The sequence below is a fragment of the Camelus ferus genome, chromosome 17, assembly GCF_009834535.1.
Source record: "Camelus ferus isolate YT-003-E chromosome 17, BCGSAC_Cfer_1.0, whole genome shotgun sequence".
NCBI lineage: Eukaryota > Metazoa > Chordata > Mammalia > Artiodactyla > Camelidae > Camelus > Camelus ferus.
This window is the reverse complement of record NC_045712.1, coordinates 24,636,336-24,661,791: the sequence shown is the minus strand read 5'-3', so window position 1 is coordinate 24,661,791 and position 25,456 is coordinate 24,636,336. Positions and strand designations below refer to the sequence as shown.

At 34.2% G+C, this 25,456-nt stretch overlaps 1 protein-coding gene across 8 annotated transcripts in view; it reads left to right on the top strand.

Annotated features, from left to right (window-relative positions):
* The window catches only part of DOCK3 (dedicator of cytokinesis 3), a 299,241-nt gene that overhangs the window by 48,297 nt on the left and 225,488 nt on the right, over positions 1 to 25,456 (top strand). For all 8 annotated transcript variants that reach the window (XM_032458413.1, XM_032458418.1, XM_032458411.1 and 5 more), the window contains exons 3-4: positions 3,119 to 3,159; positions 9,269 to 9,324. In XM_032458413.1, coding sequence (XP_032314304.1) covers positions 3,119 to 3,159; positions 9,269 to 9,324 — 97 coding nt within the window. The remainder of the gene's footprint in view (positions 1 to 3,118; positions 3,160 to 9,268; positions 9,325 to 25,456) is intronic.

The window sequence follows — 25,456 nt, the reverse complement described above, 5'->3', positions numbered from 1 at the left end:
CAAAAATGATTTAAGAGGGTTGTTTAGGAGTATGTAGTTTTGGTTCCCTAATGTTTCTTAGAATGAATACCATTTCTATTAAGAAACTTGAGACTGCAATTTTTGTTTTCATAGGCCCAGTCTCCTTTGGAGAGGTTTAGAAATATGCTTTACAGTATTATTTAGAAAGCATAGGGTTTTAGTGTGTTTTGTTTCTCTGTCACTGCCCCCCCCCCACCAAATAATTGAGGTACTACAACGTATTAGACATTGTACAAAGCACTTCACATATATCAGCTTTAACTTTATCAGGTCCACTTGCCAGGTGAATATTTTCATCCCATGTATTACAGATTTATTCATTTTTTTCAGCCACTAAATATTTGAGTCTCTAATACAGGTCACACACTCTTTTGGGGCTCAGCTTTAAAAGTATGAAACAAAGTCCCTATTCAGGCCAGTATCCCTTGTGAACATAGATGGAAAAAATCCTCAACAAAATACTAGCAAATTGACTCTAGCAATGCATTAAAAGATACACCATGATCAAGTGGGATTTATCCTAGGATTGCAAGGGTTTTTCAAATATTTACATATCAGTCAGTGTGATATACCCCATTAACAAACTGAAGAATAAAAACTGTATGGTCATCTCAATAGATACAGAAAAAACTTTTGATAAAATTCAACATCCATTTATGATAAAAACTCTCCAAAAAATGGGCATAGAGGTACATACCTCAACATAATAAAGGCCAGATATAACATCATCATCATACTCAATGGTGAAAAGCCGAAAGCATTCCTTCTAAGATCAAGAACAAGACAAGAATCCCCAGTCTTGCCCCTTTTATTCAACATGGTTTTGGAAGTCTTTGCCACAGCAGTCAGAAAAGAAAAGGAAATAAAACGGATCCAAACTGGAAAAGAAGTAAAACTCACTGGTTGCAGATGACATGATACTATATATAGAAAATCCTAAAGATGCTACCAGAAAACTACTAGAGTTCATCAGTGAATCTGGCAAAATTAATTACACAATTAATACATGGAAATCTCTGTTGCATTTCTATATACTAACAACAAAATATCAGGAAAAGAAATTAAGGAAACAATCCAATTTACCATCACATCAAAAAAAATAAAATTCCTAGGAATAAACCTACCTAGGGAGGCAGAAGACCTGTACACTGAAAACTATAAGACACTAATGAAAGAAATTGATGGCAACACAAACAGTTGGAAAGATATACCGTGTTCTTGGACTGGAAGAATCAATGTAGTTAAAATGGCTGTACTACCCAAGGCAATCTACAGATGTATTGCAGTCCTTATCAAACTACCAATGGCATTTTTCACAGAACTGGGACAAAATTTTTTAAAATTTATATGGAAACATAGAAGACCCCAAATAGCCAAAACAATCTTGGGGAAGAAGAACAGAGCTGGAGGAATCACGCCCCCTAACTTCAGACTTTACTGCAAAGCTACCGTAATCAAAATGGTATGATACTGACACTCACAAAACAGACACATAGATCAGTGGAACAGGATAGAAAGCCCAGAAATAAACCCACATACCTGTAGTCAATTAATCTGCGACAAAGTAAGTAAGAATATACAATGGAGAAAAGATAGTCTCTTAAATAAGTCGTGCTGGGAGCACTGGACAGCTACATGTAAAAGAATGAAATCAGAACATTCTCTACACAAAAATAAACTGAAAATGGATTAAAGACCTAAGTGTAAGGCCAAATACCCTAAAACTCCTAGAGGAAAACATAGGCAGAACACTCTTTGACATAAATTGTAGCAATATTTTTTGGATCTGTCTCCTAAAGTAATGGAAATAAAAATAAAAATAAGCAAACGGGACCTAATTAAACTTAAAAGCTTTTGCACAGCAAAGGAAACCATAAACAAAATGAAAAGACAACTTACAGAACGGGAAAAAATATTTGCAAACAATGAGACTGAGAAGGAACTAATTTAGAAAATATACAAAGAGCTCATATATCTTAATATAAGAAAAAACCCTATAAAAAAATGGACAAAAGAAAATGCCATATGAGATCGCTTATATGTGGAATCTGAAAAAAATGACACAAATGAACTTATTTACAAAACAGAAACAGACTCACAGACATTGAAAATAAACATGATTACCCACGGGGAAGGTGGGGGTGGAGGGATAAATTGGGAGTTCAGAATTTGCATATACTATTATATATAAAATAGATAATCAACAAGGCCTTTCTGTATAGCACAGGGAGCTATATATTCAATACCTTGTAATAGCCTATAATGAAAAAGAAAGGAATATATATATATATATATATTTATATAACTAAATCAATATGCTGTACACCAGACATTAACAAAACATTGTAAATCGACTATACTTCAATAAAAGAGAGCAGAAGACCTAAATAGACATTTTTCAAAGACATCCAGATGGCCAATAGGCACATGAAAAGATGCTCAATATCACTAAGTATTTAGAGAAATGCAAATCAAAACCACAATGAGGTATCTATCACCTCATACCAGTCAGAATGGCATGCTGATGTATTACAGTGAGCATATAATGAGGCTCAAAGTCTAATAGTAGTCAGATCCTCTACCATCTTGAACCTGGTTGGTTCTTACTGGTTTTTGTTTTTTTCTCTTTGCAGCTTTGTCCTGAAACTTAGATAAGTTGGTTTCTATTTGAGGAAGGGCCAGAGATATGATCCTGGGGCAATAGAATGAGAGTAGTACATGGGAGATTTAATGAAACCAGGAAACAGAAAGTTTAGGCAGTACTCCCTGTCTGCCACCAGTAAGCTGTATGATTTTGGCATTTTCCTAACCCCTGACATTTTCATCTGGGAACTTTGAAGGACTTGATTATATATCCTCTGAAATCTTTTCTAATTTTTTTGTCTTAGTTGAAAGGAGTATTGTGCCTTTTGATGAAAATTGGAAATGTATTTATTCTAAGACTTTTTCTTTTGGAGTAAACTCCTAGTTAAGGTATACTAAGCACCTAAAACTTACTAGAGAGTTTTGTATGAATTTATTTATTTTCCTAAGAATATGTTTCTTACAAAAAATGACAGCAGTATGATTTTAATATCATTTTTATGCTTTGTTTTAGGTTGGTATAGAGGAGTTTCAACAAAGAAGCCAAATGTAAAGGTAATGAAAAGTTTGTTACCTTTTGTAATGTAGAAAGCTGCCTAGTATGTTTGATATAAAAACAATTCTTACTTGTCCATCTTTTAATCTTTTACAGTAGTCACATTCATTCTTTCCTTTACAGAATTGTATCAGACTCTACTCTGTCTCAGCAGTATTAAAATGGCTTTTTAAAAAGCACAGAAAATTCATGTGTGGTGACAGCTACAAAACTTACGTTGAAAAAGCCAATTTGGACATTTAATATTTTTTCCTTCAAATATTTGACAAAAAGTAAATCGACTTTTTCATAGACCTAGTCCTGTGGAGTCATATGATTAGTTAGATGAATTATTTCTAAAATGAAAAAAACTTTTAAATAATGTTCAATTAGATTGTCTCTGTTGGCGTAATGTTCTTATTAAAATATGAATTTAAATACAACTTTTAAGTGCAAAATACTAATTTTATGAAAGATTTTTGTGTTTATTTTATTACTAATTAATAGTAATTTGAGCAAACAAAATATTTTAATTGGCAGTTATAATACATTTAGCAACATTCTTCTCCAGTAATGCATTTGCAAAAGCTTTTTTCTGCTTTACTTTTTTCTATAATGTAATCAGTTTTCCTTATATATTTTCTGTAGCTTAATAATGTTTTATGCTTTTTCTTATATAGAAAATATCCAATTTATCATGTTATTTTTAATAAAAAAGAAAAATGTTCAGAGTTCTAACCATTAGTTTTGCCAGCAGAATTACTCATTTTGTTAGTTTTTAAGATAGTGATAATAAGACAGCATCTTCAAATTTTAATTCCTCATTGAGGCTTATTATCCTTGTCATTGTTGACATTTTGGGCCAGATAATTCTTTGTTATCTTGTGCATCGTAAGAAGTTTAACAGCATATATGACCTCTACTCACTAAATGTTAGTAAAACCCCCTTCTCACTTTGTGGCAATGGAAAATGTCTCCATACATTGCTAAAGGCTCTGGGCCTGGGGAAAGGTGGGGCGGTGGTGGTAAAATTTTCCCTGGTTGAGAATCACTGTGCATAGTTAATTTTTTCCCTCATATCTCTAGTTTAAAACACACTTTCAGGTGTTTTTCCCATTTCAGGGATGCTTATGTGGAAATAAATTATATTTATATTTTATGTTTTTTATCTTGATTTAAAGTTGTCAAATATTTAGAGCTTGAATAAATGAGAAATTTATAAATGATTGGAAAACAAAACAATACTAGTGTGGAGACGATGGCCTTTGAAATTATTTCATGTTTGTGTTTAAAATATCAATTGAAAACCTTGTAGAATGATACATCAGTGGTGATATTCTTGATGTATTATCCATTACTGTACAGAAAAGCACCCCAAAATGGTTAAAAATGAATCACCATTTTTGGTTAATGGTTAAAAATGAATCTCATGATTTTGTCTTTACTGGGATCATCTGGGCAGTTTTTCTGGTACAGGTGATGTCACCTGTAGCTACAGTTATCTGAGGGTTCAGCTGGCAGGAATATCCAAGAGTATTTCCGATGTCTGGCATCTTGGCAGGGATGGCTGGAAGGCTATCCTTAGCTAGATTTCTGAAATAGCTAGACTTCTCCATGTATAATCTCAAGGTCTCTCCCTCTCTGTATGGCTTCTCCAGCAGGGTAATCAGAGTTCTGTTGTAGAATTAAGGAAAATTGCTCCGAATCTCATACCTATTTTCTAAATTAGTTTTCCTACAATGAAGGTGTTTAGTCTGTGGGAGAGGCCATTTTTGTGATTAACTTAGCAATGATTTGATAAACTAATCAAAATGAGGAAGCCAAATTACGCTAAAGTGTTAGAGCTCGTTTTGTCTGATTGGACTCCTTTAATTTCTTCACTTTGGGCTATTGTGATACTTTTTGAGATTGTGTATTTTGGTAACACCAACTTAATTCTAGAATCTTAGATTACTGTAGTATTTATTAGCAACACATATCTGTTATACCTCTTGATAGCTTGTATTTGTATTCTTAAACTTAAAAAAATTAACAGATGGAAAGACAGTATTTATTAAATTTTATCTAGTGGCAGTGATATTTTGTGGACCCATGATTAAAATTCTTTTGTATTTGTGAAAGATAATCATTTAATGATTTTATACACATAGAATGATTTAAAAATGCATTCCTGTGTATCTTTTATTTGTCATAATATTGTGGTCACAGTAAATAAAAATTTCAGTAGGTTTTTCATACCTATTAGTTACAGAAAAATAAAAGAGGTGGCTTGTTAAATTGTATTTTAGTTACATATAATTTATACTAATAATAAACTTGAAATAACCCAAATAAAATAATACCTGAACCAGATAGCAAATACAGCATTCAGAAATTTGGTAAATGGTAAAACATTTTTTTGTATAAAAAAATTTCATTATAAAATACCCTTTCAGTTATGTAGTTTTGTGACCATGTGTTAAAATTGTACAATTTAAGAGAAGCATAATATGCAGGAAATATGTACTACTAAATTTATGAATTAAAGAATAAGAGAATAAGTTAAAATAAGAAAAAGGAGAACAGATATTTGATGGTAATTTTGTGCTTTTTATAAAGCATATGCCCAAAAGGAAAGGATGAAATTCAACAGAGTTTGTATTTATTTTCATTTTGTGGTTTCAGGATCAGTTTTTAAACCATAATTGTCTACTAGATACCTAGAATTCTGCCAGATAGGAACAGTACCTTATTGAATGTTTTGCACAGCAAAAGCAGAGGTATAGAGGCATGAAATTGCAAGATATGTTCAGGTAATGGTAAATAGTCCAAACTGGCTAGGGCATAGTGCAAGAGAATGATGGATAGTAAGTCAGGAAAGGTATGTTGGACCCATATTTAAAGGGTCTCATAATACGAAAGAATATAAGGAATGCTAAGGAATTTGGCTAATGTCTCTTTGACAACAGCGAATCTGTCATTTAACAGGGGTAAAGATTCACTATTGTCACAAGTATAACTATGGAATATGGTTTATTGCAAAAATGGTAAGCACCTGTTAAAAATACATATTGAAGTATTTATGGATGATTTCTGGAATTTGCTCTAAAATATGGCAGTGAATAAGAATATGTATGTGGGGATTAACTAATTAATGAGTCAAGATTGGCGAAATGTTGATCATTGTTGAAGCTGGGTGATATAGGTTCATGGAAGTTCATTATATTATTCTGTCTAAATTTTGTGTGTGTTTGAAATGGGGATGACATTATTTCTTATCTTGTAGAACTGTTAGTAATCAGTGTGCTTACATGAAGCTCTTAACACAGTGCCTAGCACAGCATAGTAAATACTTGTTTCTGTTGCTGTAACAACTACTATGATAGCACAGGGTGGAAATGAGACTTTAAAGACTGCCAGCACCTTGGAGGACAGAAAAAGAGGAACTAGCACAAAGACACTGAGAAATGGTGGTCATAGTTGGCTAAGGAGAAGAAAGCTTTTAAAAAACAGGGTAGTTAATGATTTCAAGTACTATGGAGTAGTCTAGTCTAGTAGAAAAGAATGGGTGCTGAGAAGGAGCCATTGCATTTGATAGTTAGAAGGCCATTGGTGATTTTTAAGAGAATCACATGTGATAGAATGATAGAATGGTAATGGCAGAAAGCCAGAGTCTGGTGAGTTCAGTGATTAGGAGAGAAGGCAGAGATGTTACTACAGTAGGTTACGGGTGAAAGAAAGGAGATGTAGATTCTCGAGAATACAATGTTGTAGAGCTGATTTTGTGAATAAAGGACTGATATTCGAATGTTTTCAGTTTGATTTATATAAAATTCTGGAAAATGCTAATAGTTTATAATGTCTTAAACCAGTTAAGTGGTTGCCTGCTAATAGTGTTGAAGAGGGGGTGGATTTCAAAAAGGTATGTGAAAACTTTTGGGGATGATTCAGATGTCATTATTTAATTGTGCCATGGTTTCACTGGTATATATATATATGCCAAAACATCAAATTCTACACTTTAAATATGTGTGGTTTGTGGTACATCAGCTATACCTTGGTAAAGATGTTAAAAAAATCATTAAATGGTTTTTATGTCAAGCCCTGAAGATACGATTTCACATTCACTTTGAGAGTTATCATCTCGGTTTCTCAATTTACTTTCTAGCTGTTGTTATTGTCTACAAAATAATCAGTAAACTATAATAAGAGAGTTTTATTCAGGCCAAGCTGAGGACTAGCGCAGAGTGTAGCCTCCCCCAAGGAAGAAAGCACTCCGGAGAGGCATGGTTTTCAGCACAGTTTTATATCTTGTCATAACAAAGAGCCTACATCAAACATGACAGGGGTACAAGATTTCAAAAGAGACAGATTAGCATATACACAATGAGTCAGTATGCCCTTGGTATCTGGGAGGCAAACCTTATCTTTGAAGAAGTAATAGCACTGGTGTCATAGGAAGGGAGGCATTTATCCCTGGTCTTCAAAGTGGACATTCTTTTTACTTCTGGATAACTCATTCTTTTCTTTAATGGTTAAACCAGATGTACAGTGTATGCTTAACAGAGTATAAGCCAGGCTATTCTAGTTGACATAAAGTTTAGGTCAAATCATGTATATGCCAGAATGGCTTCTCCCTACCCCTATATGCAAAAATTTCTTCCATCATTATACTTTATATTTCTGAGGTAATTAAAGATTTATATGCATTTATAGTAAGTAATATCAAGAGACCCGGTGTACCCTTTACCCCATATCTTCTGTTAATAACATCTTAGAAAACTGTAGTAAAGTATCAAAACCAAGGTATTGTTAACCAAGAATTTCAAGAATGGAGACCTGGTTGAGGCAAAAAAAAAAAAAAAAAAAAGTATTTATTTGGGGTTTATTAGGACTACGGCCCAGGAATTAAGCACTTGAATTGTGTTGTGCTGGACTACAAAATGGGGGAAGCTTATAAAGGCAAAACCCACAAGATTACATAAATTGTCAAGAATTAGAATTGGGGCCAACAAGAAGTGTTCTTGCTAAGCAAGGACTGGTTGGGGTTCAACATGATTACATAGTTGTGAAGCAAGATGGGTATGGAGGATGGAGGAAGGTGGGGAATACTTTGAAACTACAAGTTTGCAGCCAGCAACTGCTAGCAGCTGATGGTGTCCTTCAGTTTGACACAAGTTCAGAAAATTCAAGTTCTCAGTAGTGCAGGAACATGTCTGAAACCACATCTACAATGGCCCCTCAGCTCCATTTTGGCTTTTTGAACCATAGTTACTCTATTTTGATTTTTGGATGCTCTTAAATATGTCATCAATATTGACATAAATGTTCAAGGCAGAACATTTCCATCACAAGGATCTCTGGTGTTGCCTTTTTGTAGCTATACCCACTTCCCTCCACCTTTACCACTTCTTAATCTTTGACAACTACTAATCCGATCTCTCTTTTTATAATTTTGTCATTTTAAAATGTTGTATAAGTAGAATCATAAAATATGCATGTTTTTGAGAATGAGTATTTTCACTCAGCATAACTCTGGAAATTCATCCATGTTGTACATGTATTAATGGTTTATTACTTTTTACTTATTTTTGAGTTATATTCTATGGTATAGATATACCACCATTTGTTGGTGTATGATTGTAGTAGTCTCTTATGATCCTTTGTATATTTGTTCTATTAGTTATGGTGTCTCCTCTTTCCCTTTAAAAAAATTTTTTTTTACTTTTTTGAAGTATAGTCAGTTATAATGTGTTAATTTCTGACATACAGCATAATGTCCCAGTCATGTATATACATACGTATATTCGTTTTCATATTCTTTTTCATTAAAGATTATTATAAGATATTGAATGTAGTTCTCTGTACTATTCAGAAGAAATTTAAAAAAAATCTGTTTTTATATATAGTAGCTAACATTTGCAAATCTCAGACTCCCAAATTTATCCCTTTCTACTCGCTTTCCCTGGTAACCAACTTAATATTAATTAATTAATATGTAAAGTGGTTGCTACATTAAGAGATCTACTGTGTTGTTGATAGAGTATTTCTATGCTGAAATCTTGACTAACTAAATCTGCTGTTTTAATGTATATGAGATATTTAGTCACAAATTGCTTTTTCTAATGGAAAATCTTTTCTCTTTTACAGGGGATATTTCCTGCAAATTACATTCATTTGAAAAAAGCAATTGTCAGTAATAGAGGGTGAGTAGTTGGCCTTACTAAATTTATAATTTTTATTGGTTGCAGAAGAAGGTGTTTTTCTTTTTGGTTCATAGTATAAAATATGCCGTTGGCATGTTTTTCTGCTAAAAATATACTTGCTTTATCATATAAAATTCTCAGGACATAATTTTATCTTAATAAAATACTGACAACTATAATCTCTCTTCCTGTATACTGGAAAGGTAACCTGAGTTGTTATAAATTTTATAAAAATAGTTATGCATGCAGCATGTTTTTAAAAATAATACACTGTTTTGAGACTAGTCCTTGATAGGACAGGAGTTAGTGATAAGTCTGTCATTTTATTTTTGTATGTCAGAGTAAGGGAGACTTTTAAAATCTTCTCTTTTTGCAAGTAGAAATCGAAGAAATGGTAAAGGCATACCTTAAGGATAAAAAGACAGTGTACAAAATGGATGCATAATCACAAATTTGCAAAACAAAAGCAATCTCTGAATAGAAGAGAGACAAGATGTAAATAGGCCAAAATGTTCATATTTATTGTTTTTACACTTTTAAATTGTGGGTGTTTAAAATTTTTTTACTGTCATGTCTTATTTTTAAAAGTAATATGTATTACTATAAGATTGTGATTTTATTTTTTAAAATTCATCATTTTAAAATATAAATTTAGGGTACTATATAACTGTGATAGCTTTTGGTACTAGAAATAATGTTTTTGACCAGAAGTTGAATTAGTATCAGTATCCCTTTGGTAAGTTAAGGTTTAGTCAGCGAAAGAGATACTTATGAATCACTTTATGAGGTAGAATTTAATATAGGTAATTTTAGATACAGATTTGGAGAGTGAAAGAAAAAAAGGAGGAAATACTGATAGAACCTAGAATAATCACTAAATATACACTAAATAATCACTAAATAATAAACAGTAAAGCATTCAACACTCTAATGGCTGGGGATACAAAAGGTAATAGATTGGGTATACCAGAACCCAGAAACTTGGAAGATGGAACTTCAGATACTGGAATTCAAACATCTGAGGAGGGGATGTCACATGGCTACTGCAGGTATGTACAAAGAAGGGCAGTGAGGCTGTTTCTGGGAATGCCAAAAACAACTGGAGGCTGGATCCAGTTTTCTCTGGTTGAGAGTCATTTACAGAAACAGCTAGAAACATTTCTGCTTTCCTCCTTTTTTCCCTGAATCTTTCTAATGCCTCCAATTGACAAAGGAGTTTGTGAAACAAATTTGTAAATCCCAGCCTCAGAATCAGTATTTATAAGGGTAGACATGGAGATGAGAGTTATTGGTTAAATGTCTGGTATGCTTTCCAAGATAAAATTTGTTATTGAGGCACTGTAAGATTATAACTGAAAAGACTCTGACATGATTGTATAACCAGCATACTTCTTATTCTTCCCCTTCTCCTTTTATAAAACATCAAAGACACAGGATATAGAGAAGGAAAACATGAAAATCCAGTGTTGGTGAACCTTTGGGACAAATAATCTGCCACCTCAAGTTTATAAGTAAGGATGGCCAAAAGCATCAAGACCAGATAGAAGCTGTGTGAGGAAAGGAAAAGGGAGTAGTATCTAGACCAGGATCAGGAAAGCATATATTAGCAAGAGTGCTAATAAAATGTATTTTCTAAATGCAAATGAATCACTTTAAAATGCAGAAATAATACCCCTGATGTATAACACTATGATTAGGAATGGGACTAATGGGAGCTGAAATTGGGCAGAAGCTGCAGCCAGGGGACTGATACTGTAGGTCCCTACAGGCCATGTCAAGGATCTTAGCTTTTACTGAATGAGCCAAGAAGCTGGAAAAGACCTTTAGAAAGAGAAGGGACATGTTCTTATTTCATTTTAAAAGCGATATTCTGTGCTTCTAGTTGAGAGTAGAACTACAGCGGAGCAAGGGCAGAAGCAGGGAGATCTGGTAGAAGATTACAATACTCCATGGAAGACATCATGATCACTTGGACTCAGGTGTTCACTGGAGTGATAAGTGATAAAATGACTAGATATTCTGAAGTTAGAGCTGACAGAATTTGCTGATAGCATATGGCCCAAAGAGGAAATATAGATGCCTCCAAGCTTTGTGATCTTAATAACTGTAAGGATGTAGTTGCCATTCATTGACATGTGGAAGTTTGGGAAAACATACATTTTGGGGAAGAAAACCAAAGAATTCAATTTGGGGCATTTTAAATTTGAAATGACTCTTAGATATTCAAGTGGAAATGTCAGGTAGGCAGTTGGCTGTTTGTGGAGTTCTGGGGAGAGAGAGTATGGAGCTTGAGACATAAATTTGAAAGTCATCCGCTTATAGATGGTATTTAAAGCTGTGGGGCTGGATGAGAACAGTAAAGGAGTTACTGTAAGTGGAGAAGTGAAGTAAAGACAGAATTACTGGGGAACTGTAAGGTTTATAAACATAGGAGGAAAAGAAGAATCAGTCAAAAGAATCTGAAAAGATGTGGCCAGTGAGGAAGGTGGAGAAATGAAACAGTAGTGTCTTGGAGACCAAGCAAAGAAAATATTTAGGGGATGGACTAATCAAATATGTCTGGTGCTGTTGAAGTTGAGTGAGACTGAAGATGTTGTTCAAAGCAGTTTGGGTAGAGTGCGGGGAATGAAAGCCTGATGAGAAGGTATTTGAGAGAGAATGAAAGAAGAGGAAATAGAACACAGTTTTAAGACTCAAGTTATGGCCCTCATAAACAAAACTGAATGTCAAGTGACAGCATACTTAGTTTTGAAATAATTCTTCTATGTACTTCTTTTTAAAAAATCATTCTGACTCTTTTTATCTAATTTTTTATTTTGAAAAATTTCAAATCTACAGACAAGTTACAAGAATAATATAAATAAAACCCATATCCTTTTCTCTAGATTCACCAATTACCAACATTTTGCTGTATTGTGCTCATGTTCTCTTCCCAGCTCTGCTTTTTTATATGACAGTAAGTTTTAGGCATCCTAACCCGTTATTGCTAAATATTTTAGTATGTATACCTTAAGAAAAAACATATTATCTAACATAATCACAATTTGTTATATTCAAGAAGTGTAATGTTGATGTAATAATACTATAAAATATATAGTCCATATTCAAATGTCCCAAATTCTCCCATGAATGCCCTTTTATAACTGTTTTTATCTGACTGGTTTTTGCAGGTGGGGGTGTGGGGAGTGTCCATGATCCAATCAAGAATTAAATATTGTATTTCATCACTGTCACATTACAATCTCTTTTAGTTTAGTACAGTTCTCCAGCCTTGGTTTTCTTTTTCCCTTTCATGACATTGACTGTGTTGAAGTGTCCAGGCCAGTTGTTTTGTAAAATGTCCCTCAATTTGTGTTTGCCGGTTTCCTCATGGCTAGATTCAGCTTAAGCGTTTTGGATAGCAATACTGCATAGGTGGTGTTGCTGATTAAAATGGTCAAATTTCTCCTAGATATCTTCCCAGTGCTTGGTTAGATCAGCAGGACTGGAATTTAGGGCTCTCCCTTAGTGAATATTAGCCAGGAGTTGAAGGCCTCTTAGTCAGAGAACAGGCATTGCATTTCTATTGTGTGCATTCTTCATTGCATCCTACCACACTTGTGGGGAGCATGACTCTGTGCTCTCAGTGCTTCTTAGGGTGTATCATCTGCTTCTTGAAAAACTAGTGCCATTTGTATTGAAGTCCTTGTTTTTTATTTGGTTGACAGGGAGTGAAATTGCTTTACTAATTTATCTGTGGATATTTTCTTATGGGAACTTAATTTTCATATTTCAGTTATCTTTTTAAAGTGTTTCTTGATACCTGGGTTTTCTCATTCTTTAAAATGATTCAGGTATAGTTGCTACTTTTTGTAAAGTTTTGCTGAAAAACTTGCACATTTATTGTAAATTAAGAATTTCAGTGCTTATATCTCGTGCTTATACAGCCACGAGTTATTAGTGGCACACAATGAGCTTTATTTAGGCAGAGCTTTGACAAATTGCAAAGGAAAGTCCCTCAGAGCCAGAGACCTTCCAGAGACAGCAGGGCAGGGCATGGCACACCTAGAAGGGGGAGAGTGCACCGGAGAGGGGACTCAAGTGTCTAGATCATGTTACTCAGTTGCAAGATGGTAAGTCTCTGGGTTAGAGAGCATTGCAGGACAGCAGCAGCTTGGAGTCTTTTATAGCCTCAAGATTTGTCTTATCTATGGCTAGGAGGCATTGATTGCAATTTCATTAAATATGTAAAACAGGCAGGCTCTAAGTGGCTAAACATATTTCTACTTGGGCTATATTAAAAGCAGTTGGATGTGTAAAAATTTGGCATTGGTGGATTCTGAGTTACTGGTGCTCACTTGCTATGAAGAAGTAAACAACTTAGGGACCAATATATAGGAGGTCTTTTTGGCATATTTATATAACACCATGACATTATGAAACATATATTTTTATTCCTTAATTATGGGAAATTAGTGGCATGATTTGAATTAGGAATAACCAACTTCCGTAGTTTCAGGAGTTGTCAGTTTTACTGATCATTAGACAAATTTGAGTTCAATTGAAAAATACACCTTTTACTGCAGAAAAGAAGCTTGTAAATCTAGGGTCAAATTATAACTGACTAAATTTATTTTAGGAGGGAGTTATGAGGTATTGCAGGTACTCCTCTTATATTCTCTTTAAGGAAGTATTCATGTTTATATTATTTTTTGAATATTGCCTCTTTACTCTCAGTTTTAATCTCTGGCACTTTTATTCTTAACTTGTGTATTTACTGCAATAATTTCTGTCCTCATTAGAGATGAATGTGAATACAGTGATTTTTTTTTTTTTTAGAAATTCCCTCTTGCAGTAATTTCTTCTAAATTTTCAATCTTTCCCCTTTTACGAGATAATTTTCATCAACTTACCACTTCCTCAACTCATTTTTTTGTTTTTTCACAGCAAAACTATACAAGAGTTGGCTATACAACAGTGCTTATTGAAAACAGATAAGTAGTGCATTTGGTACATTATTTTTACTTAATATTTTTTATTTTTTGAAACACGTGCATATAATTCTATAACAAAACTTATTTATACTACTAAACATAAAACAAGCAAAGACTACTAAGTAGCTGATGGGAAAATAGTAACTTGTTAATGTTTTCTGAAGAATACTTAAGGTAGAGAGAAGTTTATGTATACACTCTAGGACTGTATTAAATCCTGAATTAAAATTCATATTTTCTTTGCTCAGGTCAGGATAACCACTTAATTCCCCACCTGAGTATCTGTTTTGTTAGTAACATTTTGAATTACTAAAGTAATTCAAGAATATTAGTTTCATGTTTGAAAAGTACTTCAATTTGAAGAGATGATTTTTAAATATATATTTTTATTGAAGTATAGTCAGTTGACCATGCTGCATCAGTTTCTGGTGTACAGCATAATTCTTCAGTCATACATGAACATACATATATTCCTTTTCATATTCTTTTTCATTATAGGCTACTACAAGATAATGAATATAGTTCCCTGTACTCTACATTATGTTATGTATTTTATATATATTAGTTAGTATCTGCAAAAGAAGAAATGATTTTTGAACATTTAGGAAAGAATGTGATGCTTGGTAAGAGTCATCATGCATTTGCCATGACCAAGTCATGCCAACACAGTGGATATAATGTGTTTTGGTTTCTGCAGTAATAGTCTCCCATTTCATATGTATGGATATATAAACAAGATGTTGACAGTGTTAAATTAATTTATAGTTGGTTGAAAATGTATCAAGGAATGTATATCACCTCTTTCTTTGTGCCAGTGCTTTATTATACTCCAGTTATTACCTGTGTTTCCTTTTCTTTAGCCCAATATTAAGTGCTTAGTAAACATAATAGGTAAATAAATGAATAAGTTAGAGTCTTTAATGATTTAATACTAACATAGTAGGTTTCTAGTGATGAGCTGTACAGTTTATCATTATCCATGTCTATACTGAATAAAAAAGACTAGATGATCTAGAAATACAAATTAGAGCACATTTTTTTCCATAAAAATTATTGGAAAAATCTGAGGTAGTTCACAAAATGAAAGGAAAAGGCTAAGGTACAAGTTTTCAGAAAGGATAGCAGCTGGAGTAGCTCTGTGATTCTGGATAGTAGGATTTACGTGATGGACAATCTTTTCAAGATGCCACTGCTCAAGCTTTACGCTGTTTTCCATCCTTATGTTGCTCCTCTTGAGATTTACATTATCAGGAAAGTGGAAGAATGGCAGAGGTGGGGTTGTGTGCACCTATTAGATTTAATAGATTAAATAGATACAATAGATGCAAAAAAAAAACCCCACTTAATTAAATCAGCATTCATTTAAAATACATATTTTTAGGAAAGTAGGAAAATAACACTGAAATTTTAGAGACAAGTCAAGAATATTCAGTATCAGTAGTTCTACTCTAAAAGTGCTATATCAATGGAATATTACTCAGCCATAAAATAGAAAGACATAATGCCATTTGTAGCAACATGGTGGACCTAGAGATTATAATACTAAGTGAAGTAAATCAGACAGAGAAAAACAACTATTATGTGATGTCATGTATATGTGGAATTAAAATTTTTTTTAAATTTACAAACCAGAAATAGACTCATAGACATAGAAAACAAACTGTGGTTACCAGGGGGAAAGAGGTGGGACTGATTAGGAGTTTGGGATTAACAGATACACATTACTGTATGTAAAATAGATAAACAACAAAGGCCTACTGTATAGTACAGGGAACTGTGTTCAGTTTCTTATAATGAACCATAATGTAATAGAAACTGAAAATAAATATGTATATGTATAACTGAATTGCTTTCCTATACGCCTGAAACTAACATTGTAAATTAACTATACTTCAATTTTAAAAAAGTGCTGTGTCTTAGGATATACCCTTCAGGGTCATAATATATTATTTTTAGCATGCTATTGCATTTCATTTTGTAGCATTTTCACTAACATTCTTGCTTCTCTATATACACATGAAATTTGTCACATGAAATAATTTTGATATAAAGATTATTCTGACTTTTTGATTGAGGCAGGTAACCTCTAGACTTTGAAAACATTAATGTAGAGATTAATTTTTCTTTAAGGATTTGATAAAACTTGTCAAAATGTCTGGGCCTGGAGAGTGACGAGAAAGACAGAGGAATAGGAATTTTCCACCATCATCTCCTGTGTCACCAAAGGATTGATTTTGACAACCTCCATGACAGGATTACTTTTGTGGAAGTCTGGGTGTCCAGTGAAGAAGCACATCATTAAAGCAAAAAATCTGAGAGTAGAAGCATGGAAGAGGGTAAGAAGAACAGTTTCACTTTACCTATGACATCCCTCTCCAGAGATGACACAGCTCAGTGCTACTAGAGACCCTGTCGGCCTGCAGTTTTTCCCTTGGACGAAAGTAAGACTATAGTGTGTGAGCAGTTGGCTTCCCTAGCCATGTGGGATGCTGCCCCAGAGGCCCACTTCTTTCTCACTTTAGCCAGAGTACTGAGGTGATTAGTACTGAGGTTGGGAGAGCCTGGGAGCATGGAAGAGAGGTAGGGATTTACAGCAAGCAGGACTCAGAAATCAACAAAGGGCCATGGATCCAACTACTTGGCGGGTTCCAGTCAGGAAGCTGCGTATGAGCTACTGGGAACACCTTTCTGCATACTCTGCCAGCTGGCCCACAAACACCTCACATGTTCCACACACCTCACCCAGCTCCCTGTGGCTGCATCACTGTACACACCCCCATGGATGGTAAGATGTGAGCTACTGTAGGTGGCTTACAGTTGTACACAGAAAGCCAGACAGGCTCTGTAGGTTCAGGAGAAGGTATACAACTTGAGCACTCTAGGGCACCACCCTAGGGAAAATAAATGAGGTCATCAGTCAGCATCTAACCTAGATTTGTGATGTTGAGAGAAGGCATACAATCTTAAGAATTCCTCTCCAAAAGGGAATAAGAGAGGTAGAGCAGAAGCATACATAGAAAAGATCTGCGAGAGCCTCAGGATTTTTACCTAGGCTGATTAGTAAAGGTGTTTGTCTCCTGAAGTCAGTCAGTAAAGACTGGAGGAAGTGGCTGCTTCTTCAAATAAAAGACAACAATGCAAGACTTCAAGGGATAAGAAGAATCAAGGAAACTCATGACACCACTGAAGGGACACATCAGTTTTCCATTAGCCATCCTGAAAGAAATTGAGATCTATGACTTGGCTGAAAAGGAACTAAACACAATTGTTTTAAAGAATCTCAGTGGCTATAAGAGTACATGGGTAGATAATGAAATCAGGAGAATATATGAGCAAAATGGGAAATTAATCAAAGAGATAGAAATCATAAAAAGAACCAAACATAAATTCTGGAGTTGAAAAGACAGCAGACTTGATCAAACAGAAGAAAGGATCTGTGAATTCAAATACAGGTCATTTGAAAGTATCCAGTCAGAAGAGAAAAAAGAAAAATGAATGAAAAGAAGTCCAGCCTATGGGACTTGTGGGCTACCATCAAGAGAACTAATAAATGTATTATATTAGTCCCAGAAAGAGAAGAGTGAGCAAGAAAGGGGGCAGAAAACTAATTTCAAGAAATGGCTGAAAACTTCTCAAACCTGAGGAAAGATAGAACATTCAGGTATGTGATGCTCAAAGCTCCCTAAACAGATTTAATTTAAAGACAGCTTCTCCAAGACATATTACATCAAACTTGCCAAAGTTAAAAACAAAGAGAATTTTGAAATATGTCAAAGATAAAGTCAAAAGGGTTATTAAAAATATCTTGAGATAAAGTAAAATGGAAACATACCCAAACTTACGGGATGCAGAAAAAGCATGTTTATGAGCGAAGCATATAGTGATAAATGCTTTCATTAAGGAAAAATATCTCCAAAAAACAATCTAACTTCATATCTCAAAAAACTAAAAAAAGAAGAACAAACTAAACCCAGAGTTATCAGAAGGAAGAAAATAATAATAAAAAAATAGAGCAGAAATATGAAATAGACTAGAAAAACAGTGTAAAAGATCATCAGAACTAAGAGTTGGTTTTTGAAAAGATAAAATTGACAGATCTTTGCTAGACTAAGAAAAAAGACTCAAAATCAGAAATGAAAGAGAAGACATTACAGCTGATACCACAAAAATAAAAAGGATCATAGGAATCTACCAGTAACACCTATACACCAACAAACTGGATAACTTGGAAGAGGATGGATTCCTAGAAACATACTAAGGCTGGATCATAAAGAAATAAACTCTGAACAGAGAAATGATGGGAAGGAGATTGAATCAGTTATTTAAAAACATGTAACAAAGACAAGCCTAGGACCTGATGATTTTCTGGTGACTTTGACCAAACATTTAAAGAATTAATGCCAGTTCTTCTCAAATTCTTCCAAAAAATTGAAGAGGAAGGGAGCTCCCAAACTCATTTCACAAGGTCAGTGTTACCCTGATACCAAAGCTAGACAAGAACATTACATGAAAAGAATTACAGGCCAGTATCATTGATGAACACAGATACAAAGCCCTCAAAAAAATCCTGGCTAACCAAATTCAACAGCGTGTTAAAAAACATACATCATGATCAAGTGAAATTTATCCCTGGGATGTAAGGATGGCTTAACATATGTAGATCAATAAATGTGATACACCACATTAAGAGAAGGAGTGATAGCCTCATATGATTATCTCAGTAGACATGGAAAAAGCATTTGATAAATACAGTATGCCTTCATATTAAAAACTCTCAAGAAGTTAGGTACAGAAGGAATATGCTTCATCATAATAAAGGCCATATGTAACAAGCCAGTAAGTTACTCTGGTACTCAGTGGTCAGGAATAAGATAAGAATGTCACTCTTACTAGTTCTGTTTAACACAGTACTGTAATTCTTAGGTAGAACAATTGAGAAAGAAAGAAAAAAAAAGGCATCTAAATGGGAAGGGAAGAAGTAAAATTGTTTCTTTTTACGTATGACATGATCGTATGTATTGAAAACCTTAAAGACTCCTCCAAAATATATTAGACCTAATAAACATATTTAGTAAAGTTGCAGGATACAAAATTAATATACAAAATCAGTAATGTTTCTATACAGTAACAATAAACCATCTGAAAAAGAAATTAAGAGAAAAATCCCATTTACAATAGCATAACAAATAAAATACTTAAGAATAAATTTCACTAAGGAAGTAAAAGATCTGTACACTGAAAACTACAAAACGCTGTTGAAAGAAGTTGAAAAAGACACAAATAAATGGAAATCTGTGTTTATGGATTAGAAGAATCAATATTGTTAAAATGTCCATACTATCCAATGCAACCTACAAAATTAGTGCAATCTCCTATGAATATTCTAATGACATTTTTCACAGTAATAGAAAAAACAATCACAAAATTCATATGGATCCAGAAAAGACTGCAAATAGCCAAAGAAATCTGGAGAAGGAAGAACAAAACTTGAGGCATCACACTTCTGATTTCAAACTTTATTACAGAATTGTAACAATCAAAATAGTATGACAAAAATATACACTTAGACCAGTGAAACAGCATCTACAGCCCACATTTATGGTCAACAAGTCTTCACCAAAGGTACCAAGAATATACAATGGGGAAAAGATAGCCTTTTTAATAAATGGTGTTGGGAAAACTAGATATACACATGCAAAAGAATGAATTTTACCTAATCTTACACCATATACAAAAACCAACTAAAAGTGAATTAAAGACTAAACTCTAAGACCTGAAACTGTAAAACTCCTAGAAAAAAAACTTAGGGGAAAAACTCCTTGACATTGTCCTTGTCAGTGATTTTTTTTTGATCTGATACCAGAAACACAGGCAACAAAAGCAAAAATAAATGCATGGGACTACATCAAGCAAAGGAAACAGTTAATAAAATGAAAAACCTGTGAAATGGAAGAAAATACTGCAAATCATATTTGATAATGGGTTAATATAAAAAATTATATATAAAAATTTATTTGGTCAGTGAATTGTTTGGGTAAAAGACAAAAACTTGATTATTAATTTACTTTCTGTAATGGTTTTTTAGGTGTTCTATTTCTCCTTAGTCAACTTTGTTAATATTTTTGTTAGTATATTGTTTCTATTTCCAGGAAATTTTTGCATCTCTCATTTTTCATATTTTTTGTCATAAAGGTTTTTATAGTATTTCTTAGGATATTTTAAAATCTTGACTGCAGTTTATGGTTATGTCCCTCCTTTTATACTGATATTGTTTTTGTGCTTTTTAAAATTCATTTTCACATCATCAGTCCTTTCTGAAGTTTGTTTTGATTTTGCAAAGAACCAGCCTTTTCACATTGCTGATCCTGACTCATCTCTCATTGTTTTCTATTCCATTTAGTATATTTGTCAGTTTTCATAAATAATGTTCTCTGTTTTCAATTTTTTGTTGACCTCTGAGTTTTAAAATTTTTTTAAATTGAAAATTTTGGTCAGTTTTTAGATTGGGCCCATAGTGAATTTATTTTTAGTCTTTTTTAATATAAGATTTGAAGATTATAGAATTCTCTCTGCATAATGCTTTAGCTGTATTACACAAAGTTTTATCCTTAGTATATGTTTCCAAATTGATTATCTGTAGAATATTCTCCTTTCTAGAGAAATGGAGACTAGTTTTATGTTTTTCTTTTGCTCTTCCATAATTTGTGGATTATAATGTAAACTAAAGCTCATCACCACACCCTTTAAAAATAGATGGGGAAAGGAAGAGGGAAGACATCAGTGAAGTAAAATTTATAAACATACACAATACAGCAAGGAATAATACATAGTAACTTCCCATCTTTGCTACCCATTTGATGATCTCTTTGCTTCAGCTAGTACCTCATCTATGGTATATGAACCCTTGGTAGCTCTCTATGTTTATGGATGCTGTAAGTCTTCCATAACTTTTACCACAGAGCATGGCAGTATTAGGCTGCTCCTTGAGGATCTCTTTGGGTTGCATCTATACTTTACCCCACTTCTGTTGTATAGCAGCAGACCTTTTTCTTCTTGGGGGCTGGTCAAAATTAATCATGCCAGCCAGTACCAAAACTGACTTTTTTTCCTGTTTACCCAGTGGCAGGAAGAACCTGAACCTGAAATGGCTTCATAATAACCTTAGATTTAACATAATTAATAATGTTCTCATCTGGTATATTCATGCTTCCATTGGATTCTGTATTGGCAGAGCCAGAGCCTGAGGGATGGGAAGCTAAAATATTGCAAGCGAGTCATTATGTTTGAGAGTAAGAAGTGCCCCTTCCATTTCTACTTCTCTCTCGACCCGTGTATTCTGCCTGTGGGAGAAACATAACTGTATATTGGTTGCTGGTTCAGAGCCTTTATTACATTATGTGGATAGCACCCCAGTCTTTAAAAAGATGGCATAACGAAGTCTTCTTTAGTTCTCTCTGTTGACTCTATACAGTCCAGTGCTCTGGGTAATGAAGTAATTAATAATATCAGTAAATCCTGTGGGTATCCGTTTCTTATTTTGCTTTTTTTTTTAAGTGAGTTCCTTCCTCATATTATAGTTTTAAACATTAATATGGTAGCAAATAAGGTATTCAAAAGACTACTGAAGGTCCATTGCCAGAAGTAAAGCAGGCATAGAAAGAAAATTCAAGTCCCATCCCTCTCATGATCAGTAGAGTCCACTGTAATAAACTTGCCTAACAGTGTTGGCTAATCCATCTGGAGTATGATACTGTAGCAGAGTCTCAGGGTAACCCACTGCTGTTGGCCAGTTCTCATTCAGCAGTTGTGGTACCAGATCAGCCTTGATGAGTGAAAGTCCATTCAGTTGAGCTTATGAATAGCTGCTGTCCCTTACACTACATTCATTTTGAGATGGCTGTGAAAGGAAACAGGTTGAATTTATGGGACACTGGGTGTATTAGGTGTAGAGCATAAGGAAAATTGACTTGTTCTGCAAGACAACTCACTTGGGTGAGCCAATCTAAAAGTCTCCAGGCAAGGCAAGGACACCTTCATCAGTAGAGAAGGAGGTCCTTTTTCTGCTGCAAAGGGAGAGTTAGTAGGAGTGAAACTTATGGTTTTCTAAGTTACTGGTGTTTCTTCTGTCTCTACCATTTTTTCCAAATCAGTAGCCTGCTTTTTATCTTAATATTTATAAAAGGCCAGACATTCAGCTTACATTGTAATTCATCAATGATCAAGATCAAAACTAGAGTTTGGTTTTTGGCTATTTGAACACTGAAGATGAAAGAGAAGATTGCTCAGAACTCTTACATAGAGCATCAGTAAAGTGAGCATTCAGCTTTTTGTAGCCCTGGTTTCTTGAGTAGAGATTATCCTTCCAATTAGATACTATGGAGTATATCAAATTGTCTCATCCATCTATTCTATGTCTGCTAGATTTATTTAACTCTTTGTTTGGCATACAGTTAAAGGGAGAAACAATAAGTCAGCAGTATCCAGAAGGTCTCTTGCTTTTGATTATGCTGGCCAAGTTATCCTTTTTTTTTTTTTTTCCTTAAACCTTATTGTTGGTATGTTTATCAACCTCAGACTTTCCCCCCAGGATACAGCAAAGAAGACAGTGTTAGACTCTTCTTATAATTGTATGGATTTCTGTTACATGTGTTCTGGGAAGCTTATCATTACCAGCATCACATATGGTTGGGGATCTGGGGCCTTGAAGTGGATGAGTAGATGCAAGAGGGAATAAAAAGGGAATCTATAAGGGTTCCCCCTATGGAACTATTGGGGGAGATACTTAGAGTCAGCTGCCAAAGAACAGTACGACGTGCATGAGCATCTCAAGGACTATGGGGTAGAGCTGTGTTTTGTGCAGTATTAGAGCAGGACAGGATTACGTCTTAAACTGTCATAGCTTGACATGGAATGAAAAGCAGGGACTTTTGTGATTATGCTTTCTTGCTTATGCTGTTACAATGCCTCCCAACTGTTCTCCCGCTTATATCCATGCCCTCCTACAGTTTATTGTCAGCACAGCTGCCAGAGTGGTTTTTAAAAAATATATAAATTAAATCATGTTATTCCTGTGCTTAAAACCCTTCAGTGGCTCCCATCTCACTCAAAGCAGAAACTAAAGTTCTTACAAAGGCTTATGAGGTTTTATGATTTGGCTTCCTGTTACTCTTCTGACCTCTTCTGCTGCTGTTCCTATTTCTCAATCTACTTCAATCACACTGGCTTCCTTGCTTTTAGTCAGACATATTAGGTATATTCCAGTCTTCAGGTTTTTGCTCATGCTGTTTCTTATGCTTGAATACTGTGCCTGGTTATCTCTTTACTTCCTTCTGGTCTTTTCACAAATATTCTCAGTGAGATACACCTTGACTTATGTATTTAATTCTGCCTCTCCCCCTTCCCTCCCTAACTCAAAACTGGATGTTCCCATAGGACTGCTGTCTCTGGAGACTGACTGTAGCTGCCACATAGTTGGTATCTTTATAATCTCTACTGCTTTGGAAATTGGGTTTTGTTTTTTTTTGTAAGTTTGGGGTGGTTGGAGCTCAGGTTATGAGCCTGTGCTATTGTCATAAGGAGTCTGAGGAATCAGGTGTCCACCATTTTCCACTTGTATAGTGGAAGGCAGCTCTGTCTCTACATTAGAGTTTTTCTCAAATATAGAATGGGAGTTACAATGCAGGACAGCTAGGAAAATAAAATCACAATTTTCTGTACCACTGCCACTCTCTTCTTCTGGGATTTTTGTTAGTAGTTTGAAGTTCTTTCACCTCACCCCCATGTCTCTTTAAGTACTCTTTTATACATCTTGTTACTGATTTTCTTTTGAATTATGTCTAGCATATACCCTTTGTGTTGAGGGTTTTTTTCCACTACTGGTATTTTTTGTCATTTAAAAAATTGTATCATTTATAAAATATATATAACATAGAATTTAGCATCTTAACTATTTTTTAGTGTATAATCCAGTGGCATTAAGAACATTCATAATATTATACAACCTTCACCAGGTACAATTCCAGAACTTTTTCCTCATCTCAAAGAGTAACTCTGAACCTTTAAGCAATAACTCTTTATTCCCCCTTTCACCCAGCCCCTGTTAATCTCTATTCTGCTTTCTTTCTCTGTGAATTTTCTTATTCTGGGTACCTTACATAAATGGAATCCTGCAATACTTGTCCTTTTGTGTCTGTCATATTTCACTTAGCATTGTGTTTTCAAAGCTCACCCGTGTTGTGGCATGTATCAAAATTTTACTCCATTTAAAGATTGAATAAAACTCCATTATATGTTTTATATATATATATAATTTACACATATATATAATTTACATATATATCACATTTCATTATTCCATTCAGTCATCATTTTGGCATTTTTGGCAATATTTTTCATATGCAAAATTCATAGTCGATTATTTTGCATACCCGTTGACTCTTGTTTTATTTCTTTTCTTTTGTTTCATATATTTCCTTTTTTAAATGAAAGTTACTCATTTCTCTTAGCATTTAATTATTTAATTTAAATTAAATATTTTAAAATGGTTATCAGACTTATAAAATCCTGAAAAGAATATTTTATTTTTAAGCCTTTGAATATTAGATTCTTTATGTGTTTTAGAATTTTGGTTTTTAGCAGTGGGAGATTTTGTTTTCCACCTCATTTTCTCTCTCTGAGCACATCTGTCTGGTGCTTGTATAGTTACTTCTACCTGCTTTCAAGGTCCCAATGTAGAACCAAGTCCTCCAGTAGCTTTTTAGATCTCCTTCCCCACAGTGACGTTCGCCTTATTCATACCAGCCTTCTTTGAATTCTTAGGTATGTGATATTCTTTTCCACCTCAGTGACTTCTTATATGCTGTTTCCTCTGAAGGTGGCACCACACCTAGTCCCTTCCGGTCACAACACACTTTTCCTGTCATGACCTTTTTTGCATCTTTTGGGCATTGCCAGTTCTTCAGAGAAGACTTCACTGATTCTCTTCTTAGGTCGTGTCCTCCAGCTAAAATCTCTGAGTGTACACTTTAATTTGTTCTTAGATTCATCACTGTCTGTATCTTTTTGTTGTGATTGTTTGTCTGTCTAATTCCCTATCCAGAATAAGAGCTCTCTGAAGATAGGGACCCTGTCAATTTTTGTCCACTGATAAATCCTTGGCA